Source organism: Macaca mulatta, chromosome 17 (genome assembly GCF_049350105.2).
Source record: "Macaca mulatta isolate MMU2019108-1 chromosome 17, T2T-MMU8v2.0, whole genome shotgun sequence".
NCBI classification, from domain to species: domain Eukaryota; kingdom Metazoa; phylum Chordata; class Mammalia; order Primates; family Cercopithecidae; genus Macaca; species Macaca mulatta.
The window spans coordinates 102798424-102817416 of record NC_133422.1 but is presented as its reverse complement, the minus strand read 5'-3'; the positions used below and the strand labels follow the sequence as shown (position 1 = coordinate 102817416).

Sequence of the window (18993 nt, the reverse complement as noted above, 5' to 3'; positions counted from 1 at the left end):
AGAGTTTAAATTAATCCAAGTCTTCCCTCAAAATTCATAACTAGATGACTTTATTGGTGAATTTTACTAGACATTTAAAGAAAAATTAACATCAATCTTCTGAAACTCTTCCACAAAACAATAAAAGAGAAGGGAACAATCCCTAACTTGTTCTGTACATCTAGAATTACACTGATACCAATGCCAGACAAAGACACCACAAAAAACTACAGGCCACAATCAATCATGAATATAAATGTAATAATCCTCAAGACTACCCTAACATCAGAAACAAGACTATGCCTGCATTTACCACTGCTATTCAACATATACCGGAAATTTTAAAAAAATCCAAATGCAAGGAGAGTAGTAAAACGATCTCTATTTGCAAATATCATAATCCTATATGTAGAAAATTTTCAGCCAGGTGTGGTGGCTCACGCCTGTAATATCAACACTTACTGGTATTACTTATTGGTAACACTTATTGGGAGGCTGAGGCAGGCAGATCTCTTGAGGTCAGAAGTTTGAGATCTGCCTAGCCAAACATGGTGAAACCCTGTTTCTACTGAAAATACAAAAATTAGCCAGGTGTGGTGGCGCGCCCCTGTAATCCCAGCTACTTGGGAGGCTGAGGTACAAGAATCACTTGAACCCTGGAGGCAGAGGTTGCTGTGAGCCCAGATCATGCCATTGCACTCCAGCCTAGGCAACGGAGCGAAACTCCATGTTAAAAAAAAAAAAAAAAAAAAATCCATGAATTTACAAAAAAATCTACTAAAACTAATCAATGAATTCAGTTAAGTTGCAGGGTACAAGATCAACACTCAAAAATCTGTTGTGTTTCAATAACCAGGAATGAATAATCTAAAAATGAAATTTTAAAAAAGAATCCTATTTAGAGTAGCATCTGTTATGGACTGAATATTTCTGTCACCCAAAATTGATATGTTGAAATTTTAACTTCCAATGTGATGGTATTAGGGGATGGTGCCTTTGGGAAATAATCAGGTCATGGTGGCACAGTCTTTATGATGGGTTAGTGTACTTACACGAAAAGACATAAGAACTTGCTTTTGTCTCTGTTCTCAGCCATGTGAAAACACAATGAAAAGACCACCATTCACAAACCAAATCTGTTGGCACCTTAATCTTGAATTTTCCAGCCTCCAGAAGTGTGAGAAATACATTACTATTGTTTAAGCCACTCAGTCTACTGGAATTTGTTATAGCAAACTGAACTGACTAAACAGCATTCAAAAGAACGTAACACCTAAGAGTAAATTTACCCAAGGACATAAAACACTTTAACACTAAACACTACAAAAGATTGCTATAAGAAATGATAGGACATATAAATAAAAGAGAAGATATCTTGTGTTCATGGATTGATAGATTTAGTTTTGTTAAGATGGCAGTAATACCCAATATTATGTACAGATTCAGTCTAATCCATATACAAATTTCAGTGACCTTTTATTTTCCAAAATGAAAAAGCCAGCCTTACAATTCATTTGTTATTGCAAAAGAGTATCAAATAGCCAAAACAATCTTAAAAATAAATAACAAAATTGAAAGATTCACTATTCTAAATTTCAAAGTTTACTATAACTTTAACAGTAATCCAAATAATATGGTGGTCCAGCATAAAGCAAAGCATATAAACAAACAAAATAAAATTGAGAGTACAGAAATAAACCCATGCATCTATGTCCAACTGATTTTTAACAAGTGTGCCAAGACCATTCAATGTGGAAGAAATCATCTTCTTCAACAAATGATGTTGGGACAACTAGATATCCTCATGCTAAAAGATGATTTTGGACCTCTGCTTCACACCATATACAAAAATGAATTAAAACAGATCAATTGCCTAAAGATAAGACATAAAGCTACAAGACTCTTAGAAGAAAACATATGGGTGAATCATGATGTTGAATTTGGCATGAGTTCTTCAATGATGACACTAAAATCACAAGAAACAAAAAAAAGATAAGTTTTACTTCATTTATCTAATACACAATACTCTTGTGCCTCAAATGACATTCTTGAGAAAGTAAAAGACAATCCACAAAATAGGAGACAATACTTGCAAATCAGATACTTGATAAGGGTCTTGTATCCATAATATATAAGGAAGTTTTACAACTCAACAACAAAAAGACAAACAACTCAATTAAAAAATGAACAATTTACTTGGATAGATATTTTTCCAAAGAAGATATACAAAAACCAAAAAGTACATGAAAAGATGCTCAACATCATCAGTCATAAGGAAAATGCAAATAAATACCAAAATGAGATATGGCTTCACACCCACTAGGAAGGCAATAATAATAAAAACATTGAAAATAAGATGTGTTGGTGAGGATGTGGAAAAATTAGAACACTTGTACATTGCTGGGGGGAATGCAAAATTGTGCAGCACTGTAGAGAACAGGCTGACATTTTCTCAGCAATTCTACTCATCGATGTATACTCCAAATAATTGAAAAGAGGCACTCAGGAAGTACTTTATGCAAATGTTCACAGGATCACTACTCACAATAGCCAAAAGGGGGTAACAAACCAAATGCCCATTCATAAAATTATGGCTTACATGTAATAGAAAAATATACATTCATACAGAGGAATGAAGTATGAATACATGTTAGAATGTGGGTGAACCTCAAAACATTATGCTAAGTGAAAGAAGTCAGGAATTAAAAGTCACGTGTTGTATGATTGCATTTATATAAACCATCTGAAATAGGTGAATCCACAGAGACGGAAAGCAGATTGCTGGTTACAGGGGCGTGGGGAGACAGCGAAATGGTGATTGACTGCTTAATGGATACATGATTTTCTCTGGGGCTGAAGAAAATATTTTGGAACCAGAGAGAGTTGGTGGTTGTAAAATATTGTGAATACTACATAAGAATGAATTGTGCATTTAATTTTATGGTATATGAATTTAATTTCAATAAAAAAGATATAACTGAAAAGGTAGATACCCCGATCATTTAGCATTTAGAAGTCTACACTAACAGAAAAAGCAAAGCAAATAGCCTACGTAGTAAGCAACCTCTTCAAAACTATAAAATAGAAACTCTTTTGTTAACGTGAAAAACAATACACGGTATAGCACAATATCATGAACGAAAGCCAAATACATTTCTGAAATAAGTAAACCTAAATTGATTTATATCACCCAATAAATGAAAATTATTTTAAGATGAGATAAGAAAACAAAGAGCAACTCTGTTTTGCATACATGGGAAACACAGAAAAATTATTTCAGAGAAGTTAAAAGTAAAATTTTGGGCAAAGTCATGCTAGGGAAATGCAATCCAAAAATAAAAAGAAAACATTTTAACCTTAATATTGAAAAGACATATCATGGAATTCAAGGTTTTTATACACAAAAAGAACCAGCTGGAAAATATAAAGAAAGAAAATGTTTCTATTTATCATAGCATTTGAAAAGGTAGAATACCTTGTAATGATATTAATAAGAAATACACATGAACTTCTTGAAGAAAATTTCAAAACATATTAAAAGAAACAAAAGGAGACTAAACAAATATAAATATATATCATGTTCTTGGATTGGATTTGATTTGTACATCATGAGGGTATTTTTCTTAATTTATAAATATGAAATCCAAAAAAAAAAAAAAAAAACCCAGCAGGCATTTTTCTTTTTCCTTTTAACTAGGTAAATTACCTAGCTGATTTTATAGTTCCTATATTTAATTTAAAAAACGGAAAAATTCTAGAAGTGAAAAGAAAAAAATGAGCGAATTAAATTTACCAGAAAATAAAACAAAGCCTTAGGAACCAAAATGCCATTTTATTGGGGTGCATAAACAGACATTCAGTCAACATGATATAACAGAAAAGTATTTTAAAAGTGAAAAAAACATAGACTAAACACGGGAATTTAATAAAAGTTAAAGTTAATATCTTCAAGCAGTATGGAAAAGATGGACGATTAAAAAATCTTGTGATGCCCTCACGGGGGAAAATTAAGTTGGTTGCATACCTCACATCTTATACTAGGATAAATTGCAAATAGATACATTATTTAAAGGTAGAAAATAACTATAAAGGTTTCAGAAGGAACGTGAGATCTTTCCTTAACACGTTTAAATGTAAAAGGCCTTTCTAATCACAACCCCAAATCCAGAATCCTTTAAAAGAATGGATAAATTTGACAGAAAAAAACTTTATGCAGAATTAAGACAAATGACAGCATGGGAGGAAATGCTTGCAATTTGTAATATAAAGAATTAATCTGCTTGAGATATAAGGAGCTCACAGAAATCAAATTAAAAATGACCAAAGTCCAATGAAAAAAATGGAAAAAAAAATATGAACAGATGGCTCACAAAAAATAAAAATAGAAATGAAAAATTGGAAGAATGTAAAGACAGAAATACAAATGGTTCTTAAAACATATAAAATAATGGCTTAAAGAAAGCTAAGAGATGCTATTTTTCACCTGATGTTCTTTTGCTGCCAGCGATAGAATCACATTTTATAATCCCTATAGGACCACTTAGCAATAACTGTCAAAATTCAAAGTCTGTCCCACACATAGGCTGACATATGAGAAGTTACGGATGCACACAATTATTTTTTGCAGCACCTGCATTGCAAAAGATGGACACCAAGAAGTCTATTGGTAGGAGAATGATTAAATACATTAAATTCATACAATGGAATACTATGCATTTTTTTTAATATGAGCAACTCTGTACACAGGCAACAAAATATCTGCAATATACATTGTTAAGTAAAGAATGCAGGTTATAATCTCATTTTCAAATCATACGTATTGCAAATATGGTTTTTAAGTGTTTACTATAGGAAAGGAGGAAAGCAGAACTACATTTGCATTTGTTTGTGTTAACATAGAGAGAGTCTGAAGTCTACATAGGAAACTAAAAGTGAGGTGAGTGTGGGCAGGAACAGATGGGAAAAAGAGCAATCCACACTCTTTGTGCTTTTTTATTTTTTGCAACATGTGAATGCATTACCTATTCAAAATTTAGATTAAAATTCAAAAAAACAAATGAACAGAAAAGACATGAGACTACATTCTGATAAACCCCTCTTGTCTTCTTCTGTTTTGTGAAGTTTACCTCTGCCCTCACTGTCTGGACAAAAGTATGGGGGAGAGCAAGCATAGGAACTCAAAATAACAGATGGACGTAGCCCTGCTCCTTTGAACTTCCATATCCCCGGAATACATAACATGATTTCATCTCACGACCTGATGTTATGTATAATACAATAGGATAATATATAGAATATGCTAATAATATTATAATATATAATATGCTAATAATAATACATTGTTTCCCTAGAAGATAATAATATATTAATTTTATTATACATAATTATTATAATACATTATATATTATATAATGTATAATTATATATTATATGCTAATAATACTAATAATATATTATTATCTATTCCCAGAAGACTTCTTCTTTTACTGTGCAAGTAAAATGCTTCATTGAGTACAACCTTTTTTAACAAAATGCAACCTGCCTCTATCTCCCTGCTAAATGTCCATGCACACTAACATTTATATACTGGTCAAGGGTTTGCTGACATCACAAGGGCAACCTCTTCATCCTAAAGGTTGGAGCACTGCAAGCAAGCATCCCAGGTAAGCATCCCAGTTCAAGCACCCCTGGATCTGTGGGAAGAGGTCACCACTCCAGGAAGACCACAGCATACTGTCCAATTCACAAGCACATTGGAGTATAGCAGCTGCATCATTTGGTGCAATTTATAGCATTTTGGGGGGTAGGGGAAAATGTGTAAAGTAAACCTTTTCCAAGGAACTTTTTAAAACTGTAACTTTGGCCCTTAAGATCTCCTGGCTTTCTTTTCCTTCTTAGGAAACAGTGTGCTGCTTTATAAAAGTTGCAAACATGATTTGGGAAAATGTTGAGCAATAAATAATAGATTTACAAGTAGTTTAGTACTTGTGTTGTATCTAGGACAATTAAAGTCACACAGAAAAAAACACAGATGAAAAGAGCATGCCTGGGAATCATTACCAGGGCCAACTCACATTCATTATCTGTGCTTGTTTTGTTTTGCCCATTCCTCATTGCCTAGCTTAACCTCCAGATACTCCTGAACTTGTAGTTGGTTCACAACACAAAACTTCCTCCTGCCCCTGCCTGCTTTGCTGCCCTCCACAGCGTTTCATCTCATCTATATTTTACTTGTTCATTTGAGGGCTGTTGGGTCTTTTGTTTGTTTTCTCCTCATCAAGAGGTAAGCTCTTTCAAAGTAGAAAACCACATATATGGACTTGCGATGGTTTGGCTTAGACTTTTCAACTTTACGAAGGTATGAAAGCCACATACATTCAGGAGAAATCATACTTCAGTCCGGTATTCAAAACATAATATGAGTTACTCAATACTTTCCTATAAAATGGGCTTCGTGTGAGACGATTTTGTCCAATTGCAGGCAAATGTAAGTGTTCTGAGCATGTTTATGATAGGCGAGACTAAGCTATGATATTTGGTAAGTTAGATGTCCTAACTGCTTTTTTCAATGTACGTTATTTTCAGCTTAGGGTGGGTTTATCAGGACATAACTCCATCGTAAGCCGAGGAGCATTTGTACATATTTTAATCACTGATACCCCCAGTGAACATAAAGTAATTAGAAATTGTATGTTCTTAATCAATAAATGTAAAATAAATGAATCAACGAATGTGTGAGTGAACAAATGGTTCTTTTTTAGAACATTTTTGTTCCTTAGTTATCTTACATAAACAAACGTTACTATAGAGCAGCAATTTCCATTTCTTTTCGGAGAGAGGTCGATACATCATAAAGTGGCATAGTCACAAAAATTTGTGAAAACTGGATGAAACAAAGTTAAACAAACATTTTTTTATTAAAGTAGGACTACTTAGATTCAATAACTTGCTAATGTGCCTTGTGACTCAAAGAAAAATATATAAGATGCTATGTTTCCAAATTTATTTGACACTGAAACTCTTATTTCAAGGACCATTTCTCTGCATTAATATTCTGGGTGATACATATTGGGAAATGACATTAAAAGTTGTTTCTTTGTGAACCTGGATTCAGGCCACTATTACAGAAAACACTTGTCTAAAATTAAAACTAAAAAAAGCTTCAAATAACTGAAAAATGTAAAACATTTTATCTCTGTGAGAAAATGGTAAATTATCAAGCAATAATTTGACATTGGAAATTTATTTTAAAAATACAGTTTTTTAATAATCTGTTCAGTTTTATTTTCCTCTTTCTATGATTTTTACAACTGAATATAACAGGAGAATTTGTGTTTGTGAAGATGTTCTTGACTCATTCTAAAAGACAAAATGCTGTCTAAATAATAAAAATTAAATTTGATTTAGTATTGATTTTTATTTTATTGTAATGTTAATTATTTAACATTTCTAAGTATTAGTGCCTCTAAGGTCATTCTCCTTATTAGATCATTACTTAAGCCTTAATTATTATTTATTCCCAAGTCATTTTGAATAAATGTAAGTTTATTATTTTTTATTTGGTTATAAGAAGTTTTGAGAGGGATGATTGACTTTAGATGCAATTCAAATATAGTCTTTAGACTTGAAACTTACAAATATTTGGAGTGGACTGAATTCTAAGTAGAAAAAGTACTGGGGATATTTTATTACCTTTTTGTATAGTTGGTGTTTCACTGTCTGCAATCAGTTGCAAGCAGTCTTGAATGACTAAAAAGCAAAAATTTATCATTTTAGTTACTTGAGTAGAAATAATAAAGAAATGAACTGAGAACACAAAGCTACAAACCCATTCTTCCAGAAACACTAAATCAATTACACTTTTTACATTGATTGCATAATATTATTCTTAAAGTTACTTTATGATATTTGCCCATTGATTTATATATATATATTTATATATATCATATATCTATGAAATTCATGACATTTCAGAAAAGCTCTATGTGCTGTTAAAATATAATAGGTATATCACCTGTACAGTTTAACCTAATTTGCTTTGAAAAGTGGCTGAAGAGAAAGCAAGTTTAATCATTTGTTTAGCACATCTATCAAATACATGAAACAGTTAACCTTATAAGATCATTCTAGTCTTTTGCTTTAAAAAATCTAACATGAAATCGTGACTTATTACCACAGAAAATACTATTTCTGACACTTCTGAAAGTTAAAAAATGCTAATATTTATTGAACAGATTTAAGTGCAGACAGTGTACCAAGACTTAGTATATATCACTTCCATTTATCCTCACAGGAATCCTAAAAATTAGAGATTGGAAACTAAGGCTTGGAAAGTGTAAACAGCTTGTTCAGGAACTCAGAGACAGAAAGTGATGGGACCAGAATTTAAACCCCACCTGTTTCACTCTGGATCCAAAGTCAAGCTTTTGGTAAAATATACTGGACCAAAGAGAGAAAGAGAGATAGAACATCTTTTACAAATAAAATGCAAGACTTCCATGAGACTGCATATAATCAGTAAAGCTTCCTGAAAACATCAATTAACATCATATATTACATATTGAATATTTCAGTCAATATTTAAGAAACTAACATTGCGTTAAGTAAGGAGAAATGCCTTTAGGCAAAAGCAAATTAAGGACACCTGCTGGAAGGTGTAGGGAAGATACAATAAAGTAGTAAACATCTGTGAAAAATATGAAACATAAATCTAAGCTTGCATGTTTTAGATTAAGAAAATATTAGTTTAGTTTTTTATCTAGCAAATATTTTACTCAGAGTTAAAATAATACTTTATGAAGATGATTCTCAATGCATACAGCCTCCGGAGTAGCTGGGACTCCAGGCGCCCGCCACCACACCCGGCTAGTTTTTTGTATTTTTAGTGGAGACGGGGTTTCACCATGTTAGCCAGGATGGTCTCCATCTCCTGACTTGGTGATTCGCCCGCCTCGGCCTCCCAAAGTGCTGGGATTACAGGCGTGAGCCACCGCGCCCAGCCATGACTTCCTATTTCAAGTCATCCTTTCCCTGTTTCCCAAAAGCTTCAGTAGGAGATGGCTATGGTCTGAATGTCTGTGTTGCCCCCAGATTCCTATGTTTAAACCTAACTGCTGAGGTGATGGTATTAGGAAGTAAAGCTTTGGGGAGGTGATTATGCCTTGAGGGCAGAGCACTCATGAATGGAATTAGTATCCTTATAAAAGAGATCCCAGAGAGCCAGCTTGCCCTTTTTTCCCACATGAGAACCCAGTGAGGAGGCATCATCTACAAGCCCAGGAAGCAAGTCCTCATCAGATACCAAAATCTTCAGCCATCTTGGTCTTGGACTTCCGGCCCCCTGAACTAGAAGAAATAAATCTCTACTGTTTATAAGCCACCCAGTCTATGGTAGTTTGTTACAACAGCCTTGAATGAACTAAAGCAGATTTAGATACTCTGTGTAGTCAGAGAGAAGTTTACCTAATAAGTAATGCCTTGACACTATGAAAATGTCTCCATTTTAGTCTCCACAGCCCAGTTAAAACTTGGCCACAACCTACACGTTGAAAAACAGTGTTCTATTCTCTCATGTAGTAGCAGAAATCTAACATTTAGCAGAAAATGTGCTTTAAAGAGAAAAGTTTATTTCAAGAACTGTTCTTCAGAAGAGAAAATAAGATATAAAATTGACGTTTCAATAATGAGGTGTAAATTACAGCCACTGAAGTTGTGTAAGTATGCTCTGATGTTTGCACAATGATAAACTTGCCTAGGGTTGCAGAATGTATACAGAATGAACAATTGTCCTTGTTCCAGAGAAAGTTACTTGGCTTTTTTTCCAAGACAACTCGCTTTAGGAAATTTGATAGCTATTATCAAATTTCAACTGTTTCAGCTATTATCAACTTATCTCCTATTCAGTCTTTTAAGACTTTCTTTCTCATTCAACATAGATCTGGTCTTAGGCTGGAAATTAGCACTCAGCTGAAGATTTGTCTCACAAAGAAAGGAGCAAAAAAGGCGATATTATTTTTAATGTCTTCCAGTAGCATAGATATCTAACCACAAGAGTTTTGAAAACGCATAGTCTAACATAAGAAACACAATTTGATAACAATTGTCATATTAATTGATTATTGTTTGGTTCTCAAATGCCTTTTACACATCTCTCCCTCTACTGCAATTGAAAGGAATTACACAAGAGGTTAAGAATAGATTTTTTATGTTTGTTATTTTTTTTTTCTTTGAACTAAGCAAGGCAATAATATACATTAAAACCTTTCTGAGCCTATGGAGATACATTTCTGAATATACGTTTCTGGGGATTATGATGTAATAATGTATAAAATACGTAATCTTATAAAATACCATTTTACAGCATAAGAAAATTTACTCATCATAATAAACTTCACATAAAATATTTCTAAAAACAAAATATTGTAATGACAAAAATGTTTACAAAATAAAATTGCGAAAATAAGAACTTTAAGGACAAAAATAATTTGCTATTGATCAATATTTGACACAATAAAATTCAATACTTCACAATTAGAGTGTAATTTAAATACTATCCATATGGGAAACATTTTTACAGTTTGAAAGGCCACCTTTTGAAGCATAATGTCTAAATACCATTTAATCAGAAAAAGTGATTTGAAAGTTTAGATAATTGTTACTATCTGTTATACTATTTTCTGTACTGGAATGAATCCATTAAAACTTGAAACTGGTTTATTATACATTATTTCAACAGAGCTAAATCTAATATGAACTACCATAAATAATGCAATTATTGCAGATTGTGTGTGGCTCCCATGAAAAACAGAAAAACATTACACACACAGCATTCCCATTACGTTTATCCCATCCGTACCACCTGCACCCACGGATTCTTCATAGTGCTTCTCATTCATCTCATTCAAGAAGCCTCCTCCAGCTTTCAGTCTGGATGAGATGTGCGTCCTGTGTCTTCCTTTACCTCTTTGTGGTTTTTTTTTTCCTGTCATCTTATTTATTACACCATACATCATTAAAGAAGGAGGATCTTGGATGGCAATGCCTCACTTTCATTTCTGCATAACTTATCATTTGGTAGATATAAGTTATGATGAATGTAGCAGTTTAATTTTTCTTGAACTAGCTTCGAATAATCAGTGGCAGAAAAATGTTAACTAGAGAAAACCACTAAAGATCTCAATATTGATCTAATATTTGACGTAGACTTATGAAGAAAATGGGGAAAGCATGATATTAAAGTAACACTTTCACTGAAATGAAAATACATGAATTTAGAGGATGAAATGAAAATACATGAATTAGTTTATAAGGTGTTATTTGACCATCGATAAGCAGTGTGCTTTGGTTGCTTACTTTAAAAAGTAATAAAATTTGAGAACTTTGAATTTTGAGAGAACTAGATTGAGAAGTATATATTGGCCTACTAGAAATCCTTGTAAGAATTCTCAGTCTTGGGAGGGGTCTGCCTGACAGACCTTGTGCTTGAGGAAAATCATGTTCGTGTGTGTGTGAAGTGAGCTCCTGTGAAGGGAGGGTGACAGCAAAGGTCTCAGTGATTGACAGGGAAAAGACATAGGGTGAGGATGGTTTGCCCTCAAATGCAGTTATGCAAATGCAGCATCTAAGATACATTGTGAAGAAAAATTGAAGTCATGACCAATAGTCATGTGTGTTTGAAGGAGAATTAAACATTTATAATAAAAATAAGTTTTTAATTTTGGAGAATTCAGAAAGATAATAGCACTATAGTGCTCCAGAGAAAGTAAGAAAGGGGTGCTGGGTATTTTTTGGAAGGGGGTGTGGGAAAGGAGTTGATAGAATAGAAATAACCACAGCTGATGGAGTAATGATAGATATTTCAAATGATAACTTTCTTTTCTTTTTTTCTTTTCCTTTTTCTTTTTTTTTTTTTTTGAGACAGGGTTCTGCCCTTGTTGCCCAGGCTGGAGTGCAATGGCACAATCTTGGCTCACTGCAAACTCCGCCTCCCAGGTTGACATGATTCCCCCGTCTCAGTCTTCTGAGTAGCTGGGATTACAGGCTTGCGCCACCACACCTGGATAATTTTGTATTTTTGGTGGAGACAGAGTTTCTCTGTGTTGGTCGGGCTGGTCTTGAACTCCTGACCTCAGGTGATCCACCCGCCTCAGCCTCCTGAAGTGCTGGGGTTACAGGTGTGAGCTACCACACCCGGCTTCAAATGATAATTTTCTATAACGTGTGTGTGTGTGTGTGTGTGTGTGTCTTTGTATAGACAGAATCTTAAGCACTAATTGATCATTGTCATGTATCCACTCATATTTTAACTATGTTTTATGCTTAAAGCAATAAAGGAGATGTAAAATTGCAGGCCTTTTGCATTGCCTCATAGGCACTAAGAGTAAAAAAAAAAAAAAAAGCATTATCATCACTTAATGTTGCTTCAGTTTACTATTTATCTAATATTTTAATTTTAAATTGATAATGTTATACTTATATCATCATCTGTGTTTCTCCACGACTTCACTGAATTATGTTAGAATATTTCAATTTATTAATAATATATTCTCAGAATGCACTGAATATCAGGATCTTGCCAGTGAAGAACAGTAGCTTCATGATATCACATGTAAACAACCTGATGTCAAGTAAGATAAAGCCAAAAATATAAACACAGATGAACACCTGTATAAAGTTACTAATGAATTGCACAATCAGCAATTAAGTCTTCACCTTCCCCTTGGACATTTCCATTTGGATGCCTTAGTGATGCTTCAAATTCAACGTCTCAAATATAATGCTTTACCTTTCTCATGCATACTTATTTTCTCTCTGAGTGGATATATAACTATACTCTGAGTTGTCCAAGTTACCAACTTTATAAACATGCCTGATTTCTCCCTTCTCAGTCTTGGAGTTCAACTAATAATGAAGTTTGAATGGTTTAAATTTTTAACTTTTGTTCAATTTAGATTCCATCTCTTATCCACTTCATTTTAACAAATTTACTGAGGACTTAATCTACATCAGGTGTTGTGCTGAGAATAGAAAAAAAAAAAGCGGATGCCATCCCTGCCCCCAGGGAGTTTACAATCCAGTGGAAGAAATGGGTATTACTCATCATCACACGGACAGAATTAAAGTTTCAACTTTAATTCCTGGTGCCCGGGCCGGGCATTTGATCCAATCAGGAAGGCTTCTCTGGGAGGTGACACTTCAACTAAAACCAGAAAAAAAGAGGAGCAATAGGAGCATCACGGACAAAATTAACAGTTCATAAATCTATGCAGAGGGTGATGTTAGGAGGGACACAGAGAGAGAAGGAGGAAGATGAGGAGCATAGCAGCCCAAATTCGGATCCCTACCTCACCATTCCTGACAACTCCATTAGCCTACCAAGTTGTGGCTCTCTTTTCCACAATTCCTAGTCCATCATTTGCATTTCCTCCTGAATTATCTTTCTAAGTGCAAATTTGTTCTTCTCATTCGAATGCTTACAATTCACTCACTGCATCTCCCTGGAATACAAATCAGTTCCTCCATGCCCTGGCCCAGTCAACATTCAGTCTCATGCATGTCACCCACCCACACCCAGTTGTACTTAAACACACCTCAGAATGACAGGTCATCTTCCGTGCTTCCACGACTGTATGTCTGCTGTTCCCTCCTACTAAATATACTTTACCTTCTATCCAGTGGAACTCCATTCATCCTTCAGTACTCAAATCAAATACAAACTTTTTCTACAATCCTTTAAGCTACATATTTGATCCCACTATACTTTACATATCATCTATTGAAATACATGTTACTATACACACGATCGTTTCTGTAACTGTTTCTCTCCCTAGACTGTGAATCACTTGATATTAAGGACAATCATTCACAAATTTTCAGTGTCTGATTTACAGCAGACTTTAAAAAAAAATCCGTGGAATAATATACGAAACAATATTTACATGAAAAATAGTACTCAATTTTTCCAAACAATTCTTAAAAACCAGTCACTAAATCCAGCTTTATAAAACATGTTAAATCAAATTAAGTCAATGCTTGAGGGAAAAGGGGTTCCATAAAACAAAACAATTTCCATGAATTGTGGACCCTCTCATAATAGACTTTGAACCCTCAGTTATGTAGCAAACACTTTCCGAAGAGAAAATCTTAGTAATACATTTTTGAATCTCTATCCACAGAAGTGTAGCACTCTATAATATTTTTAAAGTAAGTGGTTGTGCACCATTTTCCTAAAATGTCTTAATTTGTAATTTCCAGAGGCTTCAGTGGGGCAGACAGAAGAGAAAAAGGCCTGAAAGTGAGACTTCATAGCTGCTGTCAGGAGCTGTCACAGCACAGTTATTCCCCTTTCTCTTACCCTTCCCTGTGTCAAACAGCCTGATGAGGAGGAGGTGGAAGAGGAAGAGAAGGGGAGGAGGAGGAGGAAGAGGAGGGGAGGAGGAGGAACGGGAAGAGGAGAGGAGGAGAGAAGGAGGACAAAGAGAAAGGGAGGAGGAGGAAGGGGAAGAGGAGGAAGAGAAGGGGAGGAGGAGGAAGAGAAGGGGAGGAGGAGGAAAAGGAGAAGGAAGAGAAGGGGAGGAGGAAGAAGAGAAGGGGAGGAGGAGGAAGAAAAGGGGAGGAGGAGGAGGAAGAGAGGGGAGGAGGAAGGGGAGGAGGAGGAAGGGAAGGGGAGGAGGAAGAGAACGGGAGGAGGAGGAAGAGGAGAAGGAAGAGAAAGGTAGGAGGAAGAGAAGGGGAGGAGGAGGGAGAGGAGGGGAGGAAAACAGAGAGGAGGTAGAGGAGGAAGAAGAGAAGGGGAGGAGGAGGAGGAAAAGAAGGGGAGGAGGAGGAAAAGAAGGGGAGGAGGAGGAAGAAGAGGAAGAGAGGAGCAGAGGTGGAGGAGAGGAGAGGAGCAGAGGTGGAGGAGAGGAGTGGGGAGGAAGAAAGCTCGAATTTGCAAAAACCTCTTAAACAGATCAGCACTTGCAAAAATTTACAAATTTAGAAGAGGAAAGGGATAATATAAAGATGTTTGCATGCCTACTAAATTTAGTATGCCTACTAAAACAAGACCTTTTCTTGAATTATTTCTGTTTCCTATTTCTATCTTGTCCTCATAACCTCAGATATTCTGTCCTCTTACCCAAGTTTGCTCCATCTTCAAACCCACTTCAGCTCTCTTGACCACAGTCTAGATAATCTCGCAGTTTGTGATCTCTACCACTAACAGCATTCTCTGATTCCTCAACTTGATGTCTCTCTCACTAGCAATAATAGTAATACCCTGGAGCTTGTCAGACCCAATACTTTTTCTCAAATCTGGTGTCACATTTGAAAATTAAGCATGTACAGCTCTTAACATTGAAAAAAATCAGAATTTACAGTCAATAGATAATGAATTCAAATCTTACCTCTCCAATCAATTAGTGACACTTAATTTTGAAGCATTTTAAATCTGTATAGTGACGTCAGAGACATGTGAACCAGAGCAACTCCATCTTGAATAGGAGCTGGGTAAAATAACTGAGACCTAGTGGGCTGCATTGCCAGATGGTTGAGGCATTCTAAGTCACAGAATGAGATAGGAGGTCAGCACAAAATACAGGTCATAAAGACGTTGCTGACAAAACAGATTGCAGTAAAGAAGCCAGTCAAAACCCACCAAAACCAAGATGGTGAGGAGTGACCTCTGGTGGTTCTCACTGCCACACTCCCACCAGCGTCATGATTGTTTACAGATGCCATGGCAACGTCAGGAAGTTACCCTATATGGTCTAAAAAGGGGAGGCATGAATAATCCACCCCTTGTTTAGCATATCATCAAGAAATAGCCATAAAAATGGGCAACTAGCAGCCCTCGGGGCTGCTCTGTCTATGGAGTAGGCATTCTTTTAGTCCTTTACTTTCCTAATAAACTTGCTTTCACTCTGTGGATTTGCCCTGAATTCTTTCTTGCATGAGATCCAAGAACCCTCTCTGGGAGTCCGGATCGGGACTCCTTTCCTGTAACATTTCTCTGGTAACCACAGAAGGGACCATAGTACAGAAACCCTCGACCCAAAGATTAACTTTGGGTAAGTTTTGGGTCCTGTAACAATGGGAATAGCAATATCCATTTCATACTGTTGCGAAAATAGACTGAAGTCATAATTTAGATGTGTTTTATGAATTGTAAGTAACATCTATTTTATTGTTCTTTTAAATTTTGCATCAATTTGGCTTAACTTCTCCAACTATTAATTAGCTTGCTGAGAGAGGCAATTTATTTTCTGGGTTGCAGTTTTCTCATCTAAAACGAAAACAATAATGCCCAGCTAACAGAGTTGTTCAGAAGTTAAATGATATACATTCCCAGAGCCCAACACAGTGTTTGCACCTGAAACATGCTTAATAATTGTTACATTGCTCTCCTCTTCTCTGTATATTATGGAGTGCCTACCTCAGATATTTGCAGAAACAGTGGGTGACAAATCTATTCGAAGAGAAACCTTCTCTTTCTCTAACTCTTCAGAAACGTTAGTGTCTTTTAAAAAAATATATCGCCACGACAAAAATGCAGCTGCTCAATGCAGTTCTTTTAAGTAGGAGTTGATCTATAAAAAGAATAAGCATTAAAACTAACATTTTCCATTCACATGGAAGTATTGATAAAAACAACACAGGCATAAACATTTTGAATTTATTTAGAAAATCACCTACCCATGTCTGCAATGTTAAAAAAAAATAAGTCAAAAGTATAAAGAATTATTGAGCTTTCAAGAAGAGACAGAAGGGCTTAATTAACCTGGCCTCTCCATTCAAAATGGAGCCACACTTCTTTCCCTTCCTCACCCTTCACATTCCTGATACCCATTACCTGGCCCTAACCATTTAACGTTTTCAACATATTTACCATGTTTTGGTATTTTAATTTGCTAATTAACTATATGTACTATCATTTTTCTGTTTCTCTTCAACTCGCGATAATCTAAGATTGTGTAAAAGAGACATAATATCACATGTGGCTGTGTGGAATGATTTGTTTCCTAGCTCTTCCGTTTCCCAAAATCTCAAGCTTAACAAGAACAGGTCAAAGATTTGGTTGGAAGGTCAGTGTTTTCAATTTTAAATACTTTTCCAGAAATTGAGCAGAAGACAGTTCTTGCAACATTGAAAAAAAGTCTCAGTATTGAAGCAGGGGAAAAGAAAACTCTCAGGGAAAGCTCTGGTCAAAGATCGCCTAAGCAGCAGCCAGCTGGTTCTGTTCCATGAAGGAACACACCCTTGCTGGGTAAGAGGCTCAAGTTAGACTAATTTTGATAAGGGCTGGATGGTCAAGTTCTACACTGCATGCTTCCAACACTCATGTCACAGCCTGGAACTCACAGCTAAGCCAGAAATGCCAACCGGGCAAAGACTGGACATTACAGACTGGTCAGACATCTCATCTTTCCTTGCAAAGGAGTTGGACTTTGGATTTCAAAAAAGAAGACTCAAAAATAGTATTGATATCTTTACTTTTAGCAACTAGAAAGGTTTATCCTATAGAAAACTTAAGTTATAATATTAGGTGTTTGTTTATATATGCTACATTCAAAATTTTAATTTAAAACATGGTAAATACAGTGTGATATCCTGATGGATCCTAAAACATAAAATCATTAGTGGAAACACTCGTGAAATTCAAATTAAGTGTAGAATTTAGCTAATAGTTAAGTCTCAATGTTGGTTTCCTTTTTGTAATGAAATACCACAGTCATATAAGATGTTAGGATTAGGGAAGCTGGATGGGGTACATGCCAACACTCTGTACTCTTCGCAAGCTCTGTGTAATTCTTACACAATCCCAAGCTCACTTAAAAATGGAGAAAAATATAACTTAAAGTAGATTGACCAAAATCTCACAATAATTATTTGGAAGGTAAACTATGGACAATTTTTTCTATTCTTGCTTTACATTACTTTGAATTGTTCATGTTTTTACCATTATTTTATTATTATAATTGAGACAATTATAATAAACATTATCAATAAAAATAATTTTGTCTTTCTGTAACCTAAAACACATAAATTTCCAATAGTTATTAATTAACAGGAAAGAAAATACAAAGGTTACCTAATTTTAACAATGAACCTTTTTAGGTCAGTGATAACCCATTCGAAACAATTCACTTTCTTGACAGACTCTAAAGACGTTTATCTTTAGGTTCTTAAAATTAATAAAATTATAGTTAAGTGATGTTCAAAATGTGGATCTTCATGATTCCATTTGTAAATAAATTTTATTATGTAATATTTTCAAAGCCATATTGTTTTAGTTATTTTTTAAATTGGGAATATCTCCAAACAGAGTTATGGGCTTAAAAGTGAATTTTTGGCTAATATGAACTATTTGGCAATTTTTTAATCCTGGATTTCCCCACATTTCTGTTTATTATACTACAATCAAAAATGGTATTATGAAATGCATTAAGCTTAATGAGATTTTGGTTTGAAACACAAAGTAATTAAGAAAAACAAAACTAAAGCCAAAGTACTAAATTCTAAAATTAAGAAATTAAGTAAAATCACTGTTTACCCATGGGATGCCTGGAAGAGAGTATCACTGGGACATGTTGGCTGATGGTAATTCCCCTCCCTTCATCTACAGTTTGTGTGAAGTTCCAATAAAAATACTTGGTTCTAAAACATGTAGACAATTAATAAACATGAACATAAATAAACACTTTAAAAGTAAAAAGGACAACTTACAGTTTTGAGTCCTATTGAAAATAAATCAGAACTTGAATGAAAACAAAAATCAAAGAAAGCTGCATAGAATTTTCTCAATGCCAAAAAATTTCTACTAAAAAAAGTCCTTGTGTTACAACTTTTTTGGGAATATAAACATTAATTTTGGAGTATGCTAAACAAAATAAATTTTCCCTCCACCAAAAAATAGGATCTAGAGCAACATTCAAATGAATTTCATAATTTTATTAACAAGGAATAGTAGACATCACCTGTCATTAAGATTCTTATCTTCAAACCTTCCACCTTGGATTTATGAATGTTATGAGT

The 18993-nt window shown here is 34.7% G+C and overlaps 1 protein-coding gene across 3 annotated transcripts in view; it reads right to left on the bottom strand.

Annotated features, from left to right (window-relative positions):
* The window catches only part of TNFSF13B (TNF superfamily member 13b), a 38514-nt gene that overhangs the window by 14051 nt on the left and 5470 nt on the right, over positions 1 to 18993 (bottom strand). For 2 of the 3 annotated variants that reach the window (XR_013408058.1, XM_001082247.5), the window contains exon 3: positions 7672 to 7728. The exons of the other annotated variant lie outside the window; for it this stretch is intronic. Coding sequence is in view for 1 of the 2 variants with exons in the window: in XM_001082247.5 (XP_001082247.1) it covers positions 7672 to 7728 (57 nt within the window). In the remaining variant the exon portion in view is untranslated. The remainder of the gene's footprint in view (positions 1 to 7671; positions 7729 to 18993) is intronic. 3 annotated transcript variants of the gene reach the window in all.